Consider the following 27892-nt stretch of genomic DNA (forward strand, 5'->3'; position numbering starts at 1 on the left):
GCCGGGCATGGATGATGCCATCATCTACCTGCTGCACTAAGTTCTAACCCACCTGAAGAAACCTGAAAACACTGTGAGCTCATAGTACAGTTGGTTGATACAGAGCTTTGTAGACTAGTGCCAATAGAACATTTTAATTTAAAACAAAGGAGTTGTTGCTGGACTGTTTAAGGTACAGAACCACCTCAGTTGACGCTGGTAACATAAACAAAAGTGAAATAAGATAGTGGTTTAGGTGAAGTGGGCGTTCACCTAAATAACAAAGTGGAGTAAAGTCACAACACCTATTCTCTTTAGGGTCAAAGCAGACTTTACATACTAAGAGAGACTGAGGTTTCTTTTGGGAGCAGGAGGTGATCCTAACAACTTTCTTTTGCTCTGTAGTGGCACTAGCCATCTTTTTTGGTGTAGTATACTGAAGCAGCAGCTTCCACACTATAGAGAAAGTATTATTGCAAATGTCAAAATAATTTCCCCATTAAAGGACAATAAAGGTATTTCCATTTTATTCTATAGATAGTGTTGTGGTGATGTCAGACATCTGAGGGCAAGTCTAGCAACAATCATCTCAGGAGGGGTGAACATTTCCTTAGCAACCAAATGCAGACAGTTCTCTTGGTAGATAAAAATTTTTTTCACATATTTTTCGTAAAGCTTGCACCCAGGCAGATCTTTATTTTTCCTTTCTGTATTTGAAAACAACAGAAAGAGGCTTTATATATAGGCCAAATATGAATACTGCATCCATAAGCAACATGAGACTTTGGAATCAGGATGAATTATACACTAGGCCTATCTATATAAAGTCAGAACTAGTCATTACGACGCAGTTGTTTACCACTCCTGTAATGGTGGTGCGTGGTTGTCAGGTGTGATACCCGAATGTATGACGTCACTGATGTGACTGATTCTGTTCTATTCTACTTCAATATTATAAAATACTCAAAGGATGAAAATTCAGATTACCGGCTCCTAAACACACTTCAATTTTATCTGACCTTCATCAACAGATTAGTATTTAAAACTGTATCTATGCATATGTTTATCTAAGCTAGCAAAATCTTTTGTTACTAAGTAAAAGAGTAAAAAGAGTCACAAACAAAATGGTTTCAAAAATAAACATGCCATCTGTGCATCCATTGTCATCTATTATTCATAGTACCATGTTTTCTCTCAGAAGAACCAAAGGCACCTCTCAGCACAATACAGCTGGAGCTTGGTACATACTGAGCAATTCGCCACACATCCCACTCACTGTTCTCCTTCTGTTACCCCCTCTGTTCCTATTTCTTGCACCTCTCCTCCTCATCATCTCTTGTCTGTCATCTTTACGCTTCTCCTGTTTATATCCCACTCCTCCCATTTGAGTATTAATCTTTTTCTATCTAAACTCTAAAACATTCTTTTCTTATTTAAGATGATTGTGATATACATAGGGCACTCTTCATTTCTACCATAAATACACATTTAAATTTCCACTTCATGTGTATTTCATGTGACAATTATTCTGTCTTAAATCACCAAATTTGACAGTACATACATTTTTCAAAACAAAAAAATATCAATCTTTCCAATTTCCTTATTGTTTTAATCTCCATGGTTTTATTAAATTAACATTTTGTTAAAATTCCTTTACAAATTCAAGCATTTTTTCTTTAAAATTTTATTTTCATTTACATGTTTATAATATTAAAAAGATCTTTCCTAGAAGTGTCTGATGCCTCAGTGGATTTAACACAGTTCACCTTAATCTATTTAAAAAGGTGTTACTTTAGATCTAATAACATGAAAGAACAAATGATAAAACTTAATGACAAATACTGAACTCAAAGCAAGAATAATATATATTCTTAATCCCTGCCAAAATGGTCTTAAAGTAAAACAGACCAACCACCATTTGAAAACAGGCATGCATTTGTTTTACAGAACTTGTTTATATCTGTTTTTTTAATATTTTGTCCATCTGTTAAAATCTAAGATTTACAACCGTTGCCCCTCCCTTCTGATAGAAAATGTCAGTCATTTTATGAGTGTGTTTGACAGCAATTTCAGGTGCTTTTGTATGAATGCACTAACATGTCCCCATCCACATCTAGTCACGTAGCTGCCACATTGAAGACCAGATGGGACATGCAGCTTAAATCGAAGTCACAGCAAGGTCCATCAATTTGTGTAGTTGGGCTGAGATCACATTGAGAGCTAACTCTTGCATTTTATCTTCCTTAAACATGGCAAAGTGGCTGCAGGGTGAGAACATGCTGCAGCACAATGTTCACATATGGCTACCGTCATGATTAGGTATAAATGTTAAATATAGGCTGCTTCCAATTAATTTGTTAAGTAATAATCAGATAATTCCTTTTTAAGATAAGAGGATGACAAATAAACACATTTAAAAAGAGAGCCTGACAACAACAAGACAAACAGTAATTGCATCTATACTAAGCTAGCAGCCTTTTAGTTTAGCTTTAACTGCCTCCAACTAAATAAAAGAGAAATCTTTATAACTCTTGTGAATGTATGTAATTCTATTGGTGATTCAGAGCTTGCATTACTAGATAACATTAAAGGATTGTGACACCACATTGCTGACTACTATTAAAATGAGTAAAATGTTCAGTGGGAGGGTACAGTGATGAACAATGTCAAGGAGGCAGTAATGGCCTTTATATGTCAATTGTCATCATTAAAAGTGTTATGTCAAAGTGTTATGGCGGCATGTGCTGACGCAACGGCCAGTTGCTCTCCCAAGAATACAGTGAATTTTTTTGTCTTAGAAGAGTTTGTCTACATGTTTGTCTCTTCTAACTGTCAGAATACAAGTACAACCGACGGAATCTCCTAACCCCTTGCTCACACTGGCTCCGGTGCGGTTACCGAGCCGACGGAGACCGCAACTCCCGCACACCCCCTCTCACACCGCCCTTTTGACTATGGTGTGGTGCGGCTCTGCGGCTCCGGCAACAGGTCCGGAGATTTAAACAGAAGTTCACTTGAGTTCACGTAACTTCACGCGATAACACGGCCCAAATAAGGATATTTGCGAGAGCTTGTTGCGGAGGGCTCCGGCACGCCGCAAGGATAGCTTTCTTGCTGAATTTTCTGCAGCGCCGGAGTGTCTCGGTAACCGCAGCCGGACAGCTCAGCAGCCGGTGAGAGAGGTTTACGTCTTTTTAATGACTTGGAATCACTGCGGCGCCGCACCCACCACACCGCAACGGTAAGACCGGAGTCGGTGTGAGCCGGGGGTAAGCATCTCTGTTTTGAAAAACTTCACAACAAAGACCATTAAGGACCTCGCACTACTCAGACGGCCCTCGATAACACCAGACTCACAAAAGTGTCCTTGCATGCGGCGAAAGCTGCATGCCAGGAAAAACCACAGGGACAAGCACGGAGGTATCCAGGCTGGGTAAGTGGCTCACCTAACATGCCCAGCCATACCATCAATCCATCTGGCATACGTAAGATCACTGGACAACAATATTAACCATATCAGACTGCTGATGTAAGTGAAACGTACAGTAAGCAAGCGCTGTGTATTTGGCTTAATGACTTGGCTTAATGATAATATCCCCGACTCTGCCGTACAACTGGAGAAGCTAGCATGCTACCGAGCTGACCAAGCAGTGGTGAATGAAGTAAACGGAGAACATAAACACGGAGGAGGTGTGTCTGTTTTTATCCAGAACCTGTTGTGTTGTGACACTGTGGTGGTATGTCAACACTACTCACATCGGCAGAGTATATGATCATGAAGTGCCGTCCCTTTTACCTGCCAAGGAGGTTTACTGCAATCTTGTTGACATCAGTCTACATCCCCCTGACCAGCAACAGCAGTGAGATTAATGCAGCACTGAATGAACTGTACCAAGCAATCAGTGAACAACAGGATACTCACCCAGATGGTTTTCTCATCCTCATTGGAGCTTTCAGCCATGGCAAGCTCACGTCTGTTCATCCAAAACTCTACCAGCTCGTGGATTTCACAACAAGAGGGAACAACATCTTGGACCTGACTTACACAACACACAAGGGGCCTACAAAGCCACCCATTACCACACATTTGACTCTCTGGCCACTTTACTATTATGCTTATGCCAGCATACAAGCCATGCATGAAAGCCATCAGATCTGCTAAGATTAATATTAGGGTGTGGCCAGATGGGGCCTCAGCTGTCCTCCAAGACTGTTTTGATACAACAGACTGGGAGATGTTCAAACAGATTGCTACCTACAATGGCCATACAGACATTGAAAAGTACCCAGACACTGTGACCTTCATCATAAAATGTATGGATGATATAAATGGATTGATGAATATATTGACTGATTTAAAAAAAAAAAAACACCATCACCTGGGCAAACTTCAAACCATGGCTATTAGGTAAAGTCCAAAAGCTGTTGAGGGCCAAAGATGACACCTTCCGAGCAGGAGATGAGAAGGGCTTGAAAACAGCAAGAACTAACCTGCACCAAACAGGTAAAATAGGAGTATGCACGGAAGATCACTTCTCGTTTCAAGGATTGCAGAGATGCAGAGAAACTATGGCAGGGCAATCGGGCCATCACAGACCACATGCCTGTGCCAAAGAGCTGCAAAAGCAACATCTCTCGGCTGAATAACTTGAACAGCTTTTTCACATGTTTTCAAGTATAGAACAACACATGGCCACAGAAGACCCCTCGACCTCCTCACAACGAGACTGCGCCTCTCAGCCAACATGTTGAAGAAGACACTTGACAGAATCAACCCCCGCAAAGCACAGGAACAGACAACATCCCAGGTTGTGTGCTGAAAGACTATGCAGAGGAGCTACAAGATGTCTTCACTGATGTGTTTAACACCTCCCTGGAGCAATCCATTGTTCCATTACTCTTCAATTCTGCCACCATCAGAACAGTGCCAAAGAAATCTGCTTCCAACTTTCCAACCACCCTGAATCCCTTTTAGTTCCCATACAGAGCAAAACGATCAACAGAGAACACAATCTCCACCCTGCCCTCATCCACCTGGAAAAGAAGGACTCTTGAGTTCAGCATTCAATACCATTAAACAACAACAACTCATCTGCAAACTGCACAAGCTAGAGGTCAACACCTCTCTCTGCAACTGCTATTAGACTTCCTCATTTAGAGGCCTAAATAATAATAATAATAATTGAACTTTATTGATCTAAATGTTGGAGATATTCATTATCTGCTTTTAACCCATCCCCTTGCGGAGCAGTGGGTTGCTTTTGTGTGGTGGAAGCAGTGTGGGGTTAAGTGTTTTGTTCAGGAACCCAGAGGGGAGGCTGTGGGTATGGAACCAGTTACTTGCAGCCCTCTCATAACACAAGCACACATCTCTAACTCCCCAACACCCAAGCAGTACATGTTTGCACCTCCATCTCTAGCAGCATCACTTGTAGCACAGGAGCCCCCCAAGGCTGTTTGCTTAGTCCTCTGCTCTTCACCCTACTGACACATGACTACACAGCAACCCACAGCTCCAATCAAATAGTGAAGTTTGCAGACAACACAACTCTGATGAGTCTTATCACCAAGGGCGATTAAACTCACTAGAGGGAGGAGGTCAAACTTCTGACTAAGCGACAACAGTCTCCTGCTAAACATCACTATGACCAAGGAGATTGTTCTGGATATCCGAAAGGGCCACACCAACCATCCATCACTGACTATCCATTGACTATCAGTGATGCAGTAGAGAGAGTGGGCGCCACCAAATTCCTGCGGGTGCACATCAGCAAGAACCTCTTCTGGACTACCACCACCACATCACTAGTGAAGAAAGCCAATTAATGTCTCTACTTCCTGCACAGCCTCTAGAAGCGAAGTGCTCCACTACCCATCATGAACAGATTCATGCTTAGTGTGAGGGATTGTATTTGAGTCAATGCAATCAACTGGTTTTCCTTAGATAGAAAACTTTGTATCAATTTGACTGTATGATCTGGTTGAACTGTAAAGTGCCTTGAGATGACATGTGTTGTGAATTTGGCGCTATATAAATAAACTGAATTGAATTCTACAGGGGCACTATTTAGAGCATCCTAACCAGTTGAATCACAGTGTGGAATGGATGCTGCACGAACAAAACAGGAAAGCCCTGCAGCGCATTGCGAACACAGCCACCAGGATCATAGGTGCCCCACTACCTGCCCTAATTCAAGCCATACTGCCCACAAACTATTAAGCATCCTACCCTCTGGGATGAGGTACAGGAGCCTCTATTCCCACACCACCAGACTATCCAGCAGCTTCATCTACCAAGCAGTCAGGAAGCTGAACTCTCTTCCCTCATTTTCATCAAAGTTGTCAAGAAGCTAAGAAAATCCTTCATCACAGAGGGTACACTATCTTCACTATTGTTACTTTGTCTTGCCTTGCCTTGTTATTACCGTGAGATGGTGAGGAACGTAATTGCGATTCCTTTGTATTTCTGGTACATGTAAAGATATTGACAAATAAACAGACTTTAAACATTAACTTTTTTAAGATATATATACCTATGATTTGAAATCAGGAAGGAAACTAAAGCCTACAATTATTTATAATCTGAGAGAAAAGTAAAGAATTAAACCACAAACGCACACAAAAAACAAAATTTGATGGAATATTTTGCTCTATAATGTTTTTCGTCTGTAATACAATTTATAAAAGCATTACAATACATGAAATTCCTCTAGATGGTATATCTATTGTTACTGCAATGGTATACATGGTAGATTGTTGAAAAAGTGAGAAAGTTGAATGAGTTGTGAGAAAATCCAATTGAAACCCTTTTTAGAAAGTGAATCTCATATTGCATGGATTTATTACGCAGTGAAGTAATCCAAGTATTTACTTATTTAAACTTTGGTTATTGGAACTAAAAATAAAAAGGTTTGGTTATTACTGTTCAGGAACTAGAGGCAATGACTGAAATGTCTTACTGTACTTGGTCTAAAAATGTACCATGTTGTTGCTTAATTGTCCTAACTTTGCTAGTAAGATGAGAGTACAATTTTGATTTACTGTGTATTCAAGATCTCACAATTCAGAGTAAAAGCTGAGGGGCACTGAATTGAGGTTGCTTAAGGACCAGTAAAAAGTTTGAAAATTCAGTTTAGGCATTTGGCAGATGATTGATTTGATGTACATTTGATGAGCCATATCATCTGGGTTGGTCCAAACTCAAAGCAGCATACCCAGAGATCAAAGATCACTTCATTATTCCATCTGATGACAACATTAGGGGATTTCATTTTCAACAGAACTTGGCACCTACCCATATTGCCATGGCTGCCGGTACCTATATTTTTGGCCTTATCATCAGTGTGAATGATTTGTCAGTAAACTGTTCTCACCTAAAGCCCACATAGAGTATGAACAACTAAAACCTGTCATTAGAGCTTCTACAACCTTTCAGCAGAGTCACAGGCTGTCTGCCTCCATGCAAACTATCTTCAATACATTAATTTATGCAAAAGGAGCCCTGATCATTTATGTATGATATACCGTAGTGTGGTAAGGTGAGCATAGTTTGTGCAGCATATGGACATACATATTAGGTTGATATTTTAATATTAAAACCTTAGTTTTATTTTAGTTATATAATATTCAAAAACGGAAATTTAGTTTTAAATTAAATAATCTTCTAAATTGCCAAAAAGATACACACATAATATGTGTTTATTATGTATGGATCATTTAAGGTATAAAAAAGAAAAAAAGAAAAAACATGTTTCTTTGAACTGAGTTACTGAAAATACATAGCTTTCACATAATATCAAAATTTACACAAATTTTCCTTTTTAGGTTTCTGTTGTTTCTGTGTTTGGTGTTATATATGTTTTTTCTAGACTTATTTTGTGTTGCAGCTGTTAATAGGATGTGTCATTTAAAACCCACATCAAAGAGGTTTCTAGAATTTCCTTCTTTTATCTATGGATTATTGCAAAAACTAGAACCATAGAGGTTATGCTGAAAAACTAACCCGTGCATTTGTTACTTTAAGGCTGGGCTATTGTAATTATTTACTATCAGGAAGTCCAAATGTAACTGTAGTTAAAAGCCTTTGGCTGATCCAAAATGCTGCAACCAGAGTTCTGATGAAAATTTTAAACAAAGATAATATCTCTCCTATCCTGGCTTCTCTTCCTTGGCTCCCTGTTAAATCCAGAATAGAATTTAGAATCCTCCTTCTCACATATAAGGCCTTAAATGGCCAAGTTCAATCTTATATCAGAGACCGTATGTTCGTAACAGAGCACTTCACTCTCAATCGGCAGGTTTACTACTGGTTCCTAGAATTTCTGAAAGTAGAATGGGAGGTAGATCTTTTAGTTACCCGGCTCCTGTCGTGTCAAACCAACAACCAGTTTTTGTCTGTAGGCTTAAAACTTTCCTTTTTGATAAAGCTTAGAGTTAGAGTGCCTAAAGTTGTCCTACAGTAAGCTACCTCTATAGTTATGCTGCTATAGGCTTAGAATGCTGGAGGACATGTGGACCGTTTTTTATTAATTTACCTTAATTCTATATCTATTCTCTCATTCTGCAGTATTTGTTAGTCCAACCTCTAACTTTATGCTAACTGCTTTTTCTTATCATAGTAGCCCCATCTAGTCTTTTCCACTGTGACTGCAGCACCATTGAGGAGAGAAAAATCAGATAGCTGCTGGCATTAAAACTTTTTTTTTTTTTGTAGATGTTAGAGCCTGTTTTTCTATGTAGTCCTGTTTCTTTTATAGTGGCTTACTTTGTGTGCTCTTTTTCATCCTCTAACATGGGAACTGGCCCGGAGCTTGTCTGCCTGGGAGTATTTTTCCTGGACGGTGCCAGCTGTGGATCTGGTTGACAGTTACCTTTTTTATATGTGCTTCCATCTCCTGGAACCCCAGTTGGCTCGGCAGATATTGAGCCTGGTTCTGCTGGAGGTTTTTCCTGTTAAAGGAAGTTTTTCTCTCCACTGTCACTACAAGCATGCTTGTTTTAAGGAATTGCTGTCAGGTCAATGAGTTAAATCAGCTGTTTTTCCTTCGATTGAAAACTTTGAACAAATCTGACTGTATGAGCTGGTTGAATTGTCTCTGTAAAGTGCCTTGAGATGATGTGTGTTTTGGATTGGGCTATGTAAAAAAAAAACTGAATTGAAATGGATATATTTGCAGTATGTCTGCACATCCGGGTCATCAAATACAGTACAGACCAAACGTTTGGACACACATTCTCATTCAAAGAGTTTTCTTTATTTTCATGACTATGAAAAATGAAGATTCACATTGAGGGCACCAAAACTATGAATTAACACATGTGGAATTATATACTTTAAAAAAAAAAGAGTGAAACAACTGAAAATATGTATTATATTCTAGGTTCTTCAAAGTAGCCCCCTTTTGTTTTGATTGCTGCTTCGTATACTCTCGGCATTCTCTTGATATGCTTCAAGAGGTAGTCACCTGAAATGGTCTTCCAATAGTCTTGAGTCTCACCCAAAACCATCTCGATTGAGTTCAGGTCTGGTGGATGTGGAGGCTAGGTCATCTGGCCTTGTACCCTATCACTCTCCTTTTTTGTCAAATAGCCCTTACACATAAATGATGGTCCAACTAAACCCAAACCTGATGGAATAGCATGCAGCTGCAAGATGCTGTGGTAGCCATGCTGGTTCAGTATGCCTTCAATTTTGAATAAATCCCCAACAGTGTCACCAGCAAAGCACACCACACCTCCTCCTCCATGCTTCATCGTGGGAACCAGGCATGTAGGTTCCATCCGTTCACCTTTTCTGCATAGCGAAAAGAACCAAAGATTTGGCTGGAACCAAAGGTCTAAAATTTTGATTCATCAGACCAAAGCACAGATTTCAACTGGTCTAATGTCCATTCCTTGTGTTCTTTAGCCTAAACAAGTCTATTCTGCTTGTTGCCAGTCAGTTGTCCTTAGCAGTGGGTTCCTAGCAGCTATTTTACCATGAAGGCTTGATTCACACAGTCTCCTCTTAACAATTGCTCTAGAAATGTGTCTGCTGCTAGAACTCTGTGTGGCATTGACCTGGTCTGTAATCTTAACTGCTGATAACCTGCGATTTCTGAGGCTGGTGACTCAGGTGAAGTCATCCTCCACAGCAGAGGTGACTCTTGGTCTTCCTTTCCTGGGGCAGTCCTCATATGAGCCAGTTTTTATTTGTAGCGCTTGATGGCTTTTGCAACTGCACTTGGGGACACTTTCAAAGTTTTGCCAATTTTTTGGACTGACTGACCTCCATTTCTTAAAGTAATGATGGTCACTCATTCTTCTTTACTTAGCTGCTTTTACTTGCCATAATACAAATTCTAACAGTCTACTTAATAGGAATATCAGCTGTGTATCCACCTGACTTCTGCACAACACAGCTGATAGTCCCAACCCCATTTATAAGGCAAGAAATCCCACTTATTAAACCTGACAGGGGACACCTGTGAAGTGAAAACAACTCAGGTGACTACCTCTTGAAGCTCATCAAGAGAATGCCAAGAGTGTGCTTAGCAGTAAATAAGCAAAAGGTGGCTACTTCGAAGAACCTAGAATATTAGACATATTTTCAGTTTTACACACTTTTGTTAAGTATATAATTCCACATTTGTTAATGCATAATTCTGATGCCTTCATTGTGAATCTACAATCTCCATAGCCATGAAAATAAAGAATTCTTTGAAGAAGGTGTGTCCAAACTTTTTGTCTGTACTGTAGATTATGCTGTGTTGTACTGTTAAAAACTGTTTTGTGTTTGTTTCCCAAATGCAATATTACTAAACAATGTACAGATGACCAATGATGACTGCCTTTTTTAACAGAAAGACAGTTTGGGTACCCTGTGCAAGACACTTCTTCTGTCCATAGCATTGAACTAATTGAGTATTAAACTTTTGTGTTGGAAGATGCAGTCTAGGTTTTATAAGACAGTTTTCCATTTAAAACTCTTTCATCTGAATAATAATAATTATCATCTAAATGATTTGGTTTATAAGTATTAAACACTTTCACTTTATCTGTGAAGAAACACAAAATGCATTATAATTATGTGAGATAAAGATTTGGGCTACAATATCTAAAGACAAAACTTTATTAGGAAATTCTTCTGCTATTAAAAAATATAAAGAAAAATTGCAATTTCAGTTTTTCTTGTAAAAGTAAATAATAAAATTGGTATCTGTAAAAAAAATATTTCAAACGTCTATGTAAATAAGAATCAATATGTTGAGAAAAATCAATGCACATATTAATTGCTTTAAGTAGAGCGGTATGCAACAGTACGCTGTACCATCGCATCATCGTCTGTTATCAAGTGTGGGGTGTGTGCAGAGACTTTTGCCTGTGTTCTATGATCTCTCAACAGTTTTTAGCTTGTAGACTGTTTTTTTTTTATAAAGAATTGTGTCAAAAAACCAACAATTCTTTGGCACAAAACACTTAATGTACATTCATGCTGCTTTAGGTGTTTTGGATGATTGAGGAAGATGAGAGGAAATAAACAATCATAGATGTGTTGTATACCGGGCTCCTAAAGGACTTAAAAGAACTGAAGCAGAGCTGAATGATAACAGCAGCAATGTAAAGAGTCCTTCACTATACAAGAATGGAGGTCGGACCTGACACAGCAAAAATCCTCTGTGATATGATTTCAAATGTTAAGATCAGGGGCAGTGCTAGCCATTTTGGAGGCCCTGGACACAAATACTCTGTCACACCCTCCACCAGGAAATGAGCAGTAATGATTTTAATTTCTCTTTCTTTACAAAATGACTGCTGAATATTAATATTTAGAAAACAGCTGCAATTAAGTGGAATAAAAATTTCTAACTTATTTTATAGCAATATTGGTGCCTATAATTCTACACAAGATAAATGTCTTTCACCTAGCATGGCGGAAAATTAACAAAGACAAAAGATTTCAAGAGGGACTGATATCAGGAAAGAAATACATTTATAATGTGATCCACAATTTGCATCTGATATTGCTCCCTTTTCTTTTTGAAGTCTGAACATGGAATCATTTATCATGTCTTTATGGCTTTTGCTTTTCTAATTTTTAATACCTCGGTGGCGCAGTGGTACGGAGAGGAGGCTGAATCAGAAACAAAGCAATGTTCAAACCACAGTGGAGATGATACCAACATAAAAAAAAACTTTTAAAAGATGTTTCTCTGAGAGCCGAATTGCAAAGTTTTTGAAATGTTTCTGTTCCCAAGCTGCTTGTGAGTAATAAACTCATGACTTTATTCAAGTAACACCTGGGGTCATGGGGGTGTCTTCTGGGGGAAACCGCCGTTTATTTTTTAATTGAGCAATCACTTAATTTTTTTTTAATAGTGATGCTCAGATAAGGATTTTGTGTCAATTCAGATCACCAACAAGGGCTAATTGTTAATACTTTGACTGAGGTATATATCCCACAAAGTGGTATGCCAAAACTAAATCATAAAATGACCCAATCTAGACATAGCTGAAAGAAAAAATTCAGAGACAATGCGGCAAGTATTTAGGTAAAAGTACAAATGATATTACTAACAGTAATGCAATATTTAACACATTGGAATAAGTTATACAAATATCACTGTATTTTCTATATCAAGTAACAATGAAATATTTAAGGTCAAATGTAGGCATGTTTTTAAAAAAAAATAAACAATCAAATGCTGCTAAATAAAAAGTGCCTAAGAGCATGGTATTTATTTTGTGAAAATGTAATACTGGAGAACACATGAAAAAAGCTTTGTTTCTTTTTTTTACAGGTTACTGCTAGGTTACTGTTAGGATATAAAATTATAAAACATATATCAAAACTCTTCTCTTTTTAGATTAATTTTATAGCTTTAAGGAGAGTCCACTGTCTAGAGGAGCTCAGACAGCATTTCATCTGTGAAATATCTATGCCCCAGAAGTAAGGTCCAACCGTGAGAGCAGTCGGCGGAACCCAACGTCTTCCACATCATTCATCTACCCGATAAATTCATTTTTTTTTTTTCCAGGTTAATTTTTAATTGACTATGATGCTCATTAAGTAGTTTGTAAGCAACTCTCAGTTTCATTACCTGCTGTTTGATATGGTCTTTGTTTCCCACTGTGAGCCTCAATAATTCATCATCCTCTGCCAAGTGCTTGTTTTTTAAATGTCATATTGTGTTTGTTGTGTTGATGCATTTTGACATGTTTCACCTCAAAGGTCTTTTTCCATTTCAAGATGCGAACTTCACATTACTCGAAAAGCAGAAAAGTTCCACATGACAGTGCTTAGGATTTGCTGTCATTTGATTGCAGAATGTGAAGCTACACATGGGGCCTCTGCATTTTGTAAAGTAAGAGATACAGGTGAAGGTTAATTTCTTCTAGAATAGCCATTTCTGTTTCAAGTAACTCTTCATATCTGTGTTATCCTGCAGCTTCATGCTTCCTGTTTTTTCTCTCTGGACATCCTTATTTGACATGGCAACTTGCAAGTCAGCTAGATGGACATTCCAACACCTAAAGCTGTTGTTTCATAATGAGAACGATTTGTATTTATATTAGAAAAAGACACTGAGGGTTTGGTTTGTGTGTACTTTCTTTCACCATACTGCAGATGTGTACTGTAGGCATGTACTGACTGAGTTAGAATACATTTTGAGTAAGAGAACTTATTATTTGCATCACTAAATTCGCTGTGTGGCAGTCTGTGCCTGAGGTAAATACTGTCTATGTATTCGGGCTTTTTATCATCATGTTGTTATACTTGACTGGAATAAATTGTAAACCTAAAGATTTCTTTCCTTTTTTTTGCATTACTATAAGAACTCCCCCTCATGAGTAAAAGAGCCAGGTTCAAACACAGGTATTTGCTTTTGGGATCAGCAACCAAAGACAATGATCAGTGATCATCTTTTAAATATTTTTACATGAAAATTGGCGGATTATGATCGGTGGCCAATTGATCTGCACACCACTAAGTTTTAAAAGTTGTTCTTTTATATCTAAGCTTATTTTAAGTTATTTTTAATTTCAGTTTTAAATCCATGAGGTTCGAAAATTATAAAAGTAGATTCATTACACTTTGAATTTGATTCATATACTCATAGATTTCTATACAATAAAACTATTTATCTAAGGATCAAAAGATATCTGTATAAAATATTACCAATGCTTCTTTAATGCCATGCTTTTCTTTTTGCATGGCATTAAATGCAGCACTGTTAAACTACACTTTTTGTCACACAAGATTTGCTTTTGTCTATCACAGTTACTCATGATGAATCTCTGTCTTCCTATAGTAAGCTTGGGACAAGCTATTAAGCAAAGAAGATATGTTTGGTTATTTACACTGCTAGCTGTCTGGCACATGCAACAACACAAAAGTTAGTCATGCGATCATGAAAAGACGCATGCACAAGAATCTACCAGTCCGCCCCTACACAGTCTACTATAAAATATAAGGCCTTTTTACTGAGTCTATGCGTGGGTGTTGTTTAGTATCAGTTTGTTAGTCTTTCAAATTTCAGACAAGCAGAACAATATAGGATGAGAATTTCACATATTTTTGTAAATTTATAATTACAGTATTTTGTCTCTTACTATCACAGCATTTTAAAAATGACTGCTGTAATGATCTCTCAATCAAAATCAAAGTAATAAACATGCCATGATCATTAAAGTATTTGGTTTATTTGGTTTAAAAGTTCACATTAAAAAAGAAATCACAGAGATTTGAGGTTTCAAATCTCTAAACTAACCATTATTTATCATTGATAGTCTATTTCCTTTAATTTTCTCAACTTTCAATAAAAGTAAAACCATATTTGAACCCCCTTTAGCATTGTTTTATCCCTGTCTGAGATTAAAACACACTAGTCTTCCAAAGCACTCTTTATTACATTCTTTAAACCTAAATGGTTACATTTATTTTCCTGTGTTCTGTACTTTTATTTATTACCATTGTATGTTATTTTCTAAGAAATTTCCCAGTCCCTCCTTTTAGAAAAAAAAACAACAACAAAAAAAACAAAAAAACATCTCCACAAGATGATGTTGCCACCAAGTTACATCACATGCGTAGGCTAGGTGTTCTTTTTCTTTCAAAAAGTATTTTTGCAAGGTGTCGCAAAATGTCCTTAATGTTAAACTTTTCTTCAAGTTTTAAATGCAAAATGTATCTAGTTCTTTATTAGGTGTGTATTCGTTATATTTTATTTAAGTGATTTTGCTGTTGTTCAAGAAATGTACATACAGTAGTTGGGAACAAAATACATTCATGTTCAGAAAAAGAAAACTATTTCCTTATTATTTCCATTTTTTTTATTGTTTGACCAGATGATGGGGGATCTTCAGGCATCCATATGTAAAAAAGAATGAACAAGACTTTTATATGTTCAAAATTCTTTCAAATATTCTAAATAAAGTGTATCATAAGTGTACCACCACTTCATCTGTTGTAAAATAACCCAAATTTGAAGAAAGGATTTCTTCATCATATGTGCTTTCTAATATTGCTTAAAAGCAATTTAGTCTTCCTAAACATCTAAATATATCAAAAGAAACTTTATTATTATTTTATTATTTGTAAGAAATAGAAAACTGATGTTTATCCTAACTCACCTATCAAAGGAAACTTTTAGTTCTATTTAATTTCAGTTAGGAAAAAAAGGTAATGTCAGTGTCTTATTATTCAGCATATGTACATATCTTGCTTGCTTTTTAAATTTCCAAAATCAAATACATATATTTTTTTCTTTTCAACAGAGGATGATGAATGGCATAATAAAAGTAGAAAATTTGGAAGGGATTCCAGGATCGTTATTTTTAAACTGCCAGGGAAAGCAACCAAAAAGACTCCAAGTCCAGTGCATCACATAGATCTAGTCCAAATTTCTTCGCCTTTACTTGGAAATATCACCACAGGTGACAGCAGACGAAAATAGAAAGAGTGATCTGTGGGAGTGATACATGGATACCAAAAAGAAAAACCAGGCCCATCAGCAACAAAACGACATCTCAGCAAGCAGCTCTGAGAGGGAAAACCACACGATTCTAGCAGCAGAGGTAGAGATCGAAGGCATAAAAGCAACTCTAGAACTGATAATAAGTGGTGCAGCTGAGCGTTTTAGTCCCTTGTAGCATTGAGATCAGGGTCATAACCTGAAAAAAAGCCAAGACACCTCTTTAGGCTGTTGATGCGGAAAGACTGACCAGTTCAAAAATCAATCAATGACATGCTTTATGACAAAGCAGACTTTAAAAAAAAATCAGTCTTCAACAATGCAAGATTAGTGAGAATTTAAGCCTGCAATAGTGTAAACATACGGCCATTTTTGATCCGAAGTTGGTATTTGTCATTTGTTACTTTACGGTCAATGCACATAGAGGCTGATTCAGCTCAATTACACGGGCCTTAAAAGGATACATGCATTTGTACTTTTCAGTAATTTAACTAGATTAGGGAAAGTATGAGTGAGCAGACAAATTTTGTTCGATCATAAACTCATAACCACATGGTTGCTGGAACAATCCTTCCAACGATGCTCAGCAGAGGAAATTGAAATTGTGATTTTAATACCCATTAAAACAACAGGGGTGTTAGTGACACTTACGTGGCAATTGGCAGTCCTTAAGTGCAAAGTGTTTGAGGAGAGACGTTCTATTTAACTGATGAAAAATTTAGCGATGCAGAACCATATAAACATCTTTTCTTATTGTGGCCATTTTCTATTACTTTAAAATCTAATTAATATCTGAAAGTGTCTTTCCAGTTGGGACAAGTAAATTAATAACCTAAGATGCCACTGATTATCATAAACACAATGCATTTCAAACTAAAAGTGAATCCCTAAGATGTAGATGAGACTCTTACTCTGCAGATCATGACTCCCATCTCTGTTTAAACTGATAAAATATATATCAATGACCCTCTCTTGTACGGGCAAATAATTTCCCTTAAGGCTGTGGCGTTTGCTTAAAACCATACCTGCCCCTATCATATTACATTTTCCACCAGTATTCAATCATTGTCTTAGTTGGCCAGATAAAGGGAGAGATTGAACAGACAAATGGAGAAAAGGTGTGTGAGGAATAGAGCTGCTTATACACTCAAAGCCCCACAAATAAACTGGAGTCGAAATGCGATTCCTGTCGTGACATTGTCCCCAGAAAGTCCTAATGAAACAGATTGCTTAGCGGTTAAGGTGTTCTAATTTTCTTGCTGACAGCAATTAGAGAGAGCCTTGTTAAACTGTTGCCCTCATTAGTTTACTATAAGGAACTGTAGAAAGAACTGTAGAGTCTAAATGTTTTCTAAGCTATCAGGCAGCTCCCAATATTGTTGAATGCCCATGGATGCCACTGATGGGTACCATATGTCACACTAATTACTGCACTGAAGTTGACTATTTGGCTGTAAAAGCTACTCATTTGATTGCTCTTTTGCCTAAGCTAATTGCACAAACAATTGACTACTCACCTGTTTGAAGGGTCCTGGAGAGATGTGAGAGAAGTCAATAATGGTCCTTAAGGTCTTCACCAGTACCATCCAGTGTTAAACGGAGCATACATGCCTTGAGCAGGAGCAGACTGAAAACTATGTAGTCCATGTTGATTTGGCATAGATTTCCAGTTCAGGCTGCTGTAGTTCCACATTGTCCTTTTTCTCCATAGAGGGTGCTTGTTCAGTTTGGTTTTACTGGATACTTTATTTCCAAAAGATGTATTCTAATTAAAAGATCAATCTCACTTGGTCTAGTCACAGTACAGATCCAGTTGCAGATGAGCAGACTTTGGAAAGGAGGAGTTCATTCACATTTTATAGAACTTTCTTATTCAGTGTTGATGAATAGAATGGAGCCTCATGAAGTCAGCGTCTGTATATGTCCTATGTGCTAGGTTAGGCTATGCTTATATGAAACACCAGACTCAAAATGTACAGCCAGCTTTGGTGGAAATAACATTGGATTTTTTTTTTTTCTTGATGATGATCAACTTTTCATTTTTGCCCTCTTTCTACCATCCACTCAGTCTGTTAGTGCGGTTCCTGACTGTGGTTGTTACTTCATATTTTTTATCATATCCTATTGCAGTTTGATCATTTTTCTTTCACTTTTCCCACTGATACATATCGGTTAAAGTGGAAAATGCCCTTAGATGATAAGTGATTCCAGACGATCCCAGCTTTACAAGGTCTTGACTGGTAGTCCAATCTGGATCTGAGAACCAGTAAAAGCACTTGAAAATAAATCGGACAGTTTGGGTCTCTGACACCATGGTGTTCATGAAAAAGAAATTAAGGGATGCAGATAACAGGAGATGCAGGGAGATTAGCTATAGGGCATTATATTCTTGAGAGTTATCGCATCCTTCTTGTGTTTGGTGATGTTCATTTTCCAAATCTGACAGGAAAACAGCGTCAGGGTTCTGAAAAACAGGAGATTCAGACAACATGTGTAAACAGACCAATACAACTGTTCCAGTTAAAATTTTAGGAGGTTGCAGAGATTTTGCATTTACTTAAAAAATAAAAAAAAATAAAAGAAATCTCACTCGGTCTGAACATAGGTAAAAAAGCAGAGGATCAGGGTTAAACAACAAAAAGAAAAAAAATGCTTTCAAAAGATTTGTAAGATCTGTAAAATAACATTTTGAACAGGATAAAAGCAAATATACTGGAAAACATAGTAACCCATACTGTAATATGCTCAGCTCCAAGATCTACTGTATAGGTGATTCGTTTCAGATCAGTTTCAGGTAAACCAGGTTTAACCATGTTCAATTTTTCCTCACTTACAAAATGCAACACTTAAAAACTAAAGAAGCATAAAACAAGACTCTTATAAATGTATTACTGTTTTAGAACTACAGTTAGCAAGTAAAGGGTAGCCGTGCTCGAAAATAGCTATATGAGTTTAAAGAAAGGTATTTTTTGGCCTTGTAGTAGATATGCATTTCTTTCAAGGGAAACATTAAATTATCTGGTTCTAAAAAGCATGCAGGGGCTAAAGGTTTAAATGTCATTCTTTAAGCCTAGAATCCTTAAATCTTGCTTAAAGCAATACACTTGAAAAGGACAAAGCTGCCAATTCTGGGTTTTGACTTGTAGTTTTCATTAAAGACGTGCTGTCTATTTTTCCAAAAGGCTAATGGGTGAGTTGCAATGAATGTACAGGCTAGTTTTTATAAAATTTTGTTTTCCTAATAAATAGAATCAAACTTTTACTAGGATTTTTTTTTTATCTGTAGATGACAATTATAGGACACTGTCTATTACCATCTGTAAAATCAAAGTAAGATTAAAAATGTGTCCTGACAGTTTTTGGTATCTTCAATTTGTGCTTTATTTATCAGGTCAACTATTTCTCATTTGGGGTCATGGCGCAGTTTTTCTCTAATCTAATGGATGAAGCTCTGTCCTTCTGAGTCATCAGTGTTTAGTCATCCATTATAACAACTGCACCTCTTTACCGTCTTTCATCATCTTCTATTTCAGTGGGGTTTTTTTTTCTCCATCACACAATGTCAATGAAATAAATGAGATGAAGTGACTGCTGGAAGTGACTGCGGCTTGCAATGGTTCGTGAGTGAAAACAAAAGCCAGAGGAAGAAATGAGGATGTAATATGACCTAACCAAAAAAAGGAAAAAGACAAGGAAAGGGTCAGGGGGCAACATTTTACACATGACACCTCATTAGCTAAGTGCAGGTTGGGAGCAGAAACGTGGGCAGGACAGAGGGCAATATAGGAGGAAAATATCCACGGTGCAAAAGTCATTACTCTTTGAATGTTCTGCTGGCGCCATGTCTTCTTGAGCCCAAAAGACCATTCAGATCTTAAAGTTTCTCCATTCCACACTGGGAGGCCTTCTGCCATCTGCTGTTATAGAGGTATTAAAGAATCAGAGATACATGAAAAATGTAGATGAAAAGAACACATAGACACCACAAGGAAAGCAGGGAGTGAACAAACAAAAGTTTGAATTTAGACCAATAATGCAAAGGCAGGTTGAGAAATACTGAAGAAAACAAAAAGTCAGTAAAGGAAGAGAAAGAATGAGAGAGAGAGCAGGAGAGAGTGTGAGGTTTCTCAGAAAGACAGCAGGGTGAGAAAATGTAGGTAATCGGACAAGTTGAATCTACTGAGACAGGTGCCAGTGAAGAATGAGGTTGGGCATATGGGATGACAATGAGGAGAGTGATGATAGATTAAAATACAAGAAGTACTGACAGGCTACAGGGTCATTGAGGGGCCGGCGGAGAAACACACACTTGCACTTCACACTGACACACTCACATCCTCATGTTGTGCTGTTTTTCAATACAGAATAACCTTGTGACCATTTGCACTGGCTTAAGGAATTTATAATGTTTGGGGTTTTTATTGCATTCGAACATACAGTAACCACAGATTTCACTTAAAAAGCTCATGAATTAAGAATTAACCATAGTTACCCATTTAGATTTTGGTCCCAAAAGTAAATTTGTATCTTATACCAACTGTATACTAAAGGATTTAAAACTTAATCTTCACAATGTTCTTGAGTTATTGACTTTACAATATATACAGTATTAGTTATGTAGTTCTTTTGAGAAGTAGCTGTAAAAAACTATGTAAGAAAAAGACATCACTGATTGTTTGACTGCATTTTTTAAGGAGGTGACAGCTTGTAAACCAAAGGAAAGTTTTCTCTTTCATAATAACACTGCCCTTGATCTGAAAGAAATGTGTCTTGTTTGCGGTTTGCACTTTTACTGGGCCTTCAGGGAGGGGGCTTTGAAAAGATGAGTTAAGGTAGAGCCCTTTAGAGTGTGAAAAGTTATTTTCACATTCAAGTCGATCCTACATGAAATCCTTCCACCCTACAGGCATCAGCCTCTACAACAACTCTTTGAAGACACCACCTAACATGAATAAAAGCAATATTTCTTTCTGTTTGGGACTAATAAAGTACTTTTAAACTGAATACAATGTTGGTCCTGCAACAGTACACATTATTATATGCATTAAATATTTAAAGCATCCAGGTTTAAGTCAAAAGAAGAATCTGCGCTATGCTGGATAACAGTTAGGCTACTCTATGCCGTACATACCTCTTGATCCATGAAAAATACCAACTACTAATAGAAAATAATCTGGTGCATAAATGTGCACTTATCATGGCACAAACTTAGGGGGATAGAAAAATATGCCTTGGCAAGTCAGGGTTTTTTTTCTCAACAATCTGAAAACAAATATATTAGGCAGGTGGTCATAATCTAAAGTGTGACTACAATAAATAGCAATACCTTTCTCATGGTTATCATTAGAATCTGCAAGTTTCCTTGTAGTCAACATGCTGCATAAAAGTAGGAAAAGCAAACTTTCTCTCTCTTCCAGGTAGCAGCAGCTTTAACAGGATTTTTAAAAATAGCTTACGTCCAACAAAACTAGCAATTCAGTAAATTCATAAAAATAATCTTAGAAGAATTGATAAAGTGTGGGTATGTGTATGTGTTTAGTCATCATACATATGACAGTTCTACGCCTAGGTCTCTCCATGTGTCTGTCAATTGTTCTTTCCCTCCGGCTTTCTGACTCGATGCAGCTCTTTCTTTGATCAAATCAATGTTTCCTTTCTCTGCATTGCAGCAACCAGTGAAATACTTCACAAACACAGTTACACGTTCAGAGAAACCCAAGGAGCCATTGCACCCCCGCGGGAGTATTGTCCCTCACTGTTGGTTGCCCTGTGAGTTCCACTGAAGCTGAAATCAAAGGAAGGAAACAAAGTACAAAAAAAGGCCAGTGCTTTATGTTCCAGAGTAAATTCTCAAAATAAAAAATAAAATGGTTGGATTGTTAGTCTATCCTGTTTTGGAGATTCTTTGGAATCTCCTTTGAATTTTAAACTTCATTTATTTAAGAGAAGTTGAGGACAGAAAGTTAATAAGGGCTGCAGGGGAAAAAATTTAGTTGGTTCCATTTCAGTTCAACAATAATTATAATAATAATATCTAATATTTCAGCTATAATAGGGTTTCCCCTGACTTCTTTGACTTGCAGTCTCTAACCAACTCAGCTTTCTGCATCTCTTCCATGCATCAGAGGTGGGAAAAATGACTTAAAATCTTTAAAGTCAATTACTTGTAATTCCTCTATCCTATAAAGCTTACCGACTGTCATGTAGTGTGGATTCAATTGAGTTATAAACAGCTGACTTACTGCAGATTCTGCAAAGTTCACAACAGAGAGCCCTTTCCCTGAACCTTCTGGCTAAGCTTCTATATGCTGCACATATCTCCTGTTCTCCTGCCACTATCAATGTAAGGCTCACTGACAGCTCTCATAAATCCATTCACATAGTCCAATTGAATGACATATCAACAACTGATAAAGTATTTCAACTCAGCTATTTAAGCCACTCGTGTTAAAAGGTGTCTCCGTTTATTCATCCCATTAAAACCCCTACTTTTCCAAGGATTAAAGTTGAGCGGGCAAAACGCTCCGGTGTAGATTTAGTACGCAGAGCATATGACCAGAAAAAGATTTCACACGCTCAGGTGGATTTATATTATTATAATACGCCTTAGCATTTCAAGTGAACTTCAAGACTATATGTAGTTACTTCAGCAGTGTGAATCAGGGGAAGTGGGTCTGATTACACAGTAAAGAGGCCACTATATCCAAAAGTCTTTGCTTGCAATCATAATATTACTTAAAGATATGTTGCTTTTAAAAATTGTCTATCAGAGCAAAGTGTACAATCATCAGTTTCCTCTAATTTAAATATCATGTGCTATTAGAATCTTGGATGTTTTTTCATCTATTTTGATAAAATTCTTGAAAATTCTGGAAAAAGTGTCTACGAAGTGTATGAGAAGAAAAGAAAGGCCTTAGGAGAGGCAGATATATCCCGGAATGCTTTGCACAGAGAACTCTCCTCGCAAAGCATTGTGGGATTTGCTGTCCCAGTGGCCCACTGTCACCATAGGCTGTCGCTACCCAACAGTGGCGACTAATGGAGGAGTTATGTGACCAATGGAGCAAAAAGCAGTGATCATCTGTCCTAACGGTAACTGAGTTTGCTATAAAGTCCACTATATAGTTCCTGCTCTATATAGTAATTGAAGGATTTAGGGTTTTAGAGCAGACTTTTGGGTACAGTAAGCTTGTATGAACTATGAGAACAGCAACATTAAAACAGAGCGAGCAAGAGGAGAATTGGCCTCGTGCATGCTCTCGCATATGAATTTTTTTTTTTTTTTTATTAAAGTGGACGGGTGGTCTTTTAAAATATTCACAAAAATCCTCCACAATACTTTTAAGCGAAAAATGGATCAGTGAAAAGGAGCCTAAAAAAGGGAGCAATATAGAGGGAACAACATAGATGCATTTCAGTAAATTCAAACATGACTTAAAATTTGTTCTTAGTTACTTAATTTTCATTTTTTAACTGAGACTGATGTAACATATGTATTTAACAAACACATTGATATATTTTGTGTAGATTTCGGTCATTTTTGATTTAAAGTAAATAATGAAAACTACAACTTAGTTTTTCAAGTATGAATACTACAGAAAACCAAATCATATTCATTACAGATATATTTGCTTACTGAAACTCCCTCTGAATTAATTACTATCGCAGTGCAGGAGGACATAGATACTATCAGCTTGTAGTTGTTGTAAAGTTTTATAATTGATTAAAAGTGTTAACCTAAACCCCTGTGCTTTATTTCCTTGTTCTTAAAAAAGTCACTGCTAAAGTTGTCTCTGATTAAGCAGTGGCCTAAATTAAAAAATTAAAAACTAAGTGAACAGCTGCTGCTTATAACCTGGACAGGATTGTGTGTCAATCTCCAAACTTTTAATAAACAACTATTTGTTACCATAGCTGAGTAGACAATACACAGTTATACATTAAGCTGTCACCAGGAAACCAAGAACCCATTTAGAGTCTAAATGCAGGGAAGAAATGAATGCATGGACGAGCCAAAAATGTTTTAGATTAATCAAAAGAAATAATAATTTTTGGACCTAAGGAAGAGAGCTTAATAGTTTGCATCATAATTATATAAGAATAATCATATAATTATATATCTTGACATTTAAATAATGGATGGCAACTTATATATAATTATATATATATATATATATATCTTGACCTTTAATCATAATAATGGATGGCAACTGGAAACTTGATAAGGTGACGTGAATGGCTCTGACATCTCATTATATTTACCTTTTGCTAAAAAAAACTTTTTTTACATAGCCTTTTCATAAATGAGCCCTAGATCATGTTAAACAACCCCTTACTTACAGTAGATATTTAATCAGGGGCAGATTTCTGCATGGTAAGAGCCTCAATTAGCTATGATTGAGCTTGGCAGCTTTCTGAAAATTTTAGCAATAAGTTAGATAAATGAACTGAACTCCTTGATAAAACCGATGAAGTACCAATAAGATAATTTCAGCTGATGTTCTATGGTCAAATTAGTTTGTTAATTTGTATTACCGTATTTTGATTTGCAATAAAGAGGAGACACACTTATTTTACAGAAGACATGTACACTTAACATGTAATCTTAAATTTGCAGCACCTGTGACAGCTGTCCCCAAGCTGCAGCCCTAATCAAAATCAAGGGAAGTGTGTCAAAAGTGCTGGATTTGCAAGACCTGGGCACCTAAAGATTGCACAGTTGGATGTCTTTTTTACTAATACCACAAATGGGAATACACCAACTGAAGGAGGGAGGGGGCTGTTAGATATCATTTGAATTTCCATTAAAAAAGTTTAACAAATACATTTCATGTCTACTCTTATTTATTTATTTATTATCTATTTTTTATTTCAAAACAGGCTTTTTGGATTTTATGACTATCTAAATAAGTTGTTTTTCATATTATTTTGAGATATTTAATAGTATTTGGAAAAAGTTTTGAAATTCCATTATTTCATTTTGGGATGTCTTATGTACACTCTTCAGAGTTCAAGGTTGCAGTTTAGGTGTTACTTTTTATAAATTACACAAATTCTCAAAATAGCATTTAATGAATGGATTCATGACAGGTTGTCACTGTCCCTGAGAAGTGTTGCAGCTGTCATAGGTTGTAACAGACAAGGTATTTTTTTTAAATTATATACAAGTAAAGTATATGACACTGCCCCATATAATCACATTTAAACTGTATTGGCTCAGAGTAGTTGAATAACATTAAAAGTGCCACATCCATTCCCAGTCTCCACTTACAGCACTTTCAATTCCCTTGCTCCTGAGATCTGCAATATTAATCAACTTGTCATGCCTTATTTTGATTAAGCATCTTAATTCTCTCGAAGATGCAACTATCCCTGTTTTCTTTCGTACTTTTTCTGTCACAAGTTTTTTTCTTTCATTTAACTTTGTTAGTAATAGACTTGGATCTTTGTACTATTAGCTTTTCAAGCAATTACCTCTTGTATATTAAGAACAAGATGCATTGTACCAATTTAGCATCCGATTCAATGGTAAAAGGGATTGAATTGCAAGGAAAACTAGCTAGTTTTATCCCTATGTAGGTTTGTCTGGAAAAACATAGCACATGAGGGCAAACTTGGTGACACAAATTGAGCTTGTTAGTCAGTGCAGCTGTTATATTTACTTCCCAACTTGTTAATGCTGGGAAAACTCCTGTACAGGATCTTTCCTGTCTGATGCACTTAAAAGGGATGTTCTACTCATTCAGAAAGACAGAAAAAAAAAGTTTGTAAAGATGTGTTTTTGCTTTTACATCGAATGGAGGCTGTCAATGATGGCTAAGCAATTATCAGAGGTGTAGTCCTCCCTATTATGTTCGCCATAACATGGTGAAAAGGAATTATTTCTCTATTAAAAATAACTTGTACTGGACACTGGATTTGTGCTGTTCTGGGTTTGTACCGTCATTCAAAATATCTCCACCATCCTCAGAAAATTTGTTTTTAGTGAAAGCAGTGAAAGCATATTTGTGGGTGTGAAAGAGCTTTTTTCTGTTTCCTTTATGGTTCTACTCTTCAAGGTCAAAAGTCTTTTGTTAGGGTTTTATTGGTATTTTTCCTGTTACATTTTTCTGCTCAGAATTTCAATTATATATCAGAAGACAAAGTTTGAAAGATGATGCTGTATGATTTAACGGATGGTTTCCTGGTTTGCACCTGTGCTTTCCTTATATATCATATAATAAGTTTCCCCAAAAATGCAAAGCCTTAAAATTACTGTCTTACACAACAGTTTTTGATTTGCAGAGATATTCTAAAATTTGAAAGGTAAGTTTAATTTGGAAATGTACTAAAATAAATTATTCTTTTCATTTTTTCATCGTGGGGCATTCCTACATCGATGCAAGATACTGTTCCTAAAAAGCAGAATTTGCCACTTCTAATTTAAACAAATATAGTGTCAAATTCTTGCAATGGAGTTTAATAAAAAATATGAGAATGACTAAAGACAGACATGAAAGGTAACACAAACATAGGCAATGCTATACTCAATGCTAATCAGTTAAATTAATACAGTGGTTAAGGGGGAAAGACATATCCACAGCCAGCTCTTGTTTGCTTGATTTTGATTTAACTTGTGTGGTCCTATGACCCCTTCATTATGAATATACACAGCAGATATATATACTGTAATAATGTTATCAAAGGCAGACCTCTTTCTGTAGGAGTTACATAATTTCAGCATCATGAGTGTGTACTTGACTGGTCTGCAGTAATTGAATGGTCTGCAGTCCAGACTTGGGATTTGTTGATTATAGTATTGTGAATAGGATAATCAAGCAATGATAGAGAAGGACTTTCTGACACCTAGAAATAATATCCTAATTATTCAGACCATTTAAAATGCCTACTTTTGTAGTACAACAGGAAATATGATAATAGCTTTCAAACATTAATAACACTGATTAAAATGTATAGTTTCACTCGCTGTAACATCAAGGTTTATTCATTTTATCTCCTGCTTTAACCTTTTTTTATTTCCCATGAGGGGAAATAGAAAATGTTTCTTATCTATTCTATTTACTCAATGATCCCCAGATAATAAAGCTATAAAAAAATATTGATTAATAGCAGCTATACTCAAATCTAAGTTGTGTTGTCAGTTAACAGAGATTTTAACCCAATTTGTAGAATAAAAAAAAACAAACAAACAGAAAAGAACCAAGAGCAACAATGATAGCATAGCCTCTATCATAACATAGTATAAAAATATATACCATTCCTGAATATCCCCACTGAAGGCAATACATAATTTTCTATCTATTCCTGACTCAATATGATCAGTATCTCTAATCACTAATGAATCAACAGTCAATTCTTTCCTTAACTGGTCAGCACTTGAATGCTTAGACCTATACTCACTATACTATCCTTTACCAAATTTTAATGCATAGATAAATTCAGGGATTTGCTATTTTTAGTTTCAAGGTATTAACTGTGTCTCCTTAAATAAAGATTTCAATAAGCGGACGGCTACATATCAGATGATATCCTTCCTTTTTTAGAGGCTTGACTTTAACCCCCACAAATCTACACAAGCATAGCAATCTTTGCCCAAACTATTTTTTTTTTAAAGGGTTGATTTTATGTTTCTGTCCCTCTTTCCTTTAACAGCATCACTGATATTTAATTTTAATTCAATCTTAAAGAGGCCTGGCAAAAGTGCTGCCTATGGGACCTGGTTTATGTGAAGTCGGGAAAACAAAAAATGATGAAACCTGTTAAAGTTTAAATAGCTTTAAATCTGTGGTGGGCAAAATTATAAACATTAAATCAAAAAATTGTTTTCATATTTTGGATGGTCAATAAGAATGGGTTAAATAGGACATCCTAGTGTAGGCATAAAACAAAAGGTTTTCTCCCCTTATGTGCATAAAGGGGGACATTTATCATTTCCAATCACAGATTCACACTCACCCAAT

General features: G+C 36.6%; 1 protein-coding gene across 2 annotated transcripts in view; it reads right to left on the minus strand.

Moving 5' to 3' along the window:
* The window catches only part of LOC107091915 (leucine-rich repeat and fibronectin type III domain-containing protein 1-like protein), a 224769-nt gene that overhangs the window by 7296 nt on the left and 189581 nt on the right, over positions 1 to 27892 (minus strand). The window contains exons 10-11 of one of the 2 annotated variants that reach the window (XM_015386142.1): positions 19751 to 19849; positions 17450 to 18396 (exon numbers count right to left, since the gene is read on the minus strand). In XM_015386142.1, coding sequence (XP_015241628.1) covers positions 19800 to 19849 — 50 coding nt within the window. In that variant the 3' untranslated portion in view covers positions 17450 to 18396; positions 19751 to 19799. The remainder of the gene's footprint in view (positions 1 to 17449; positions 18397 to 19750; positions 19850 to 27892) is intronic. The other variant, XM_015386143.1, reaches the window with a different exon arrangement.

This window comes from Cyprinodon variegatus, unplaced genomic scaffold (assembly GCF_000732505.1).
Source record: "Cyprinodon variegatus isolate N-32 unplaced genomic scaffold, C_variegatus-1.0 Scaffold357, whole genome shotgun sequence".
Classification (NCBI taxonomy): domain Eukaryota; kingdom Metazoa; phylum Chordata; class Actinopteri; order Cyprinodontiformes; family Cyprinodontidae; genus Cyprinodon; species Cyprinodon variegatus.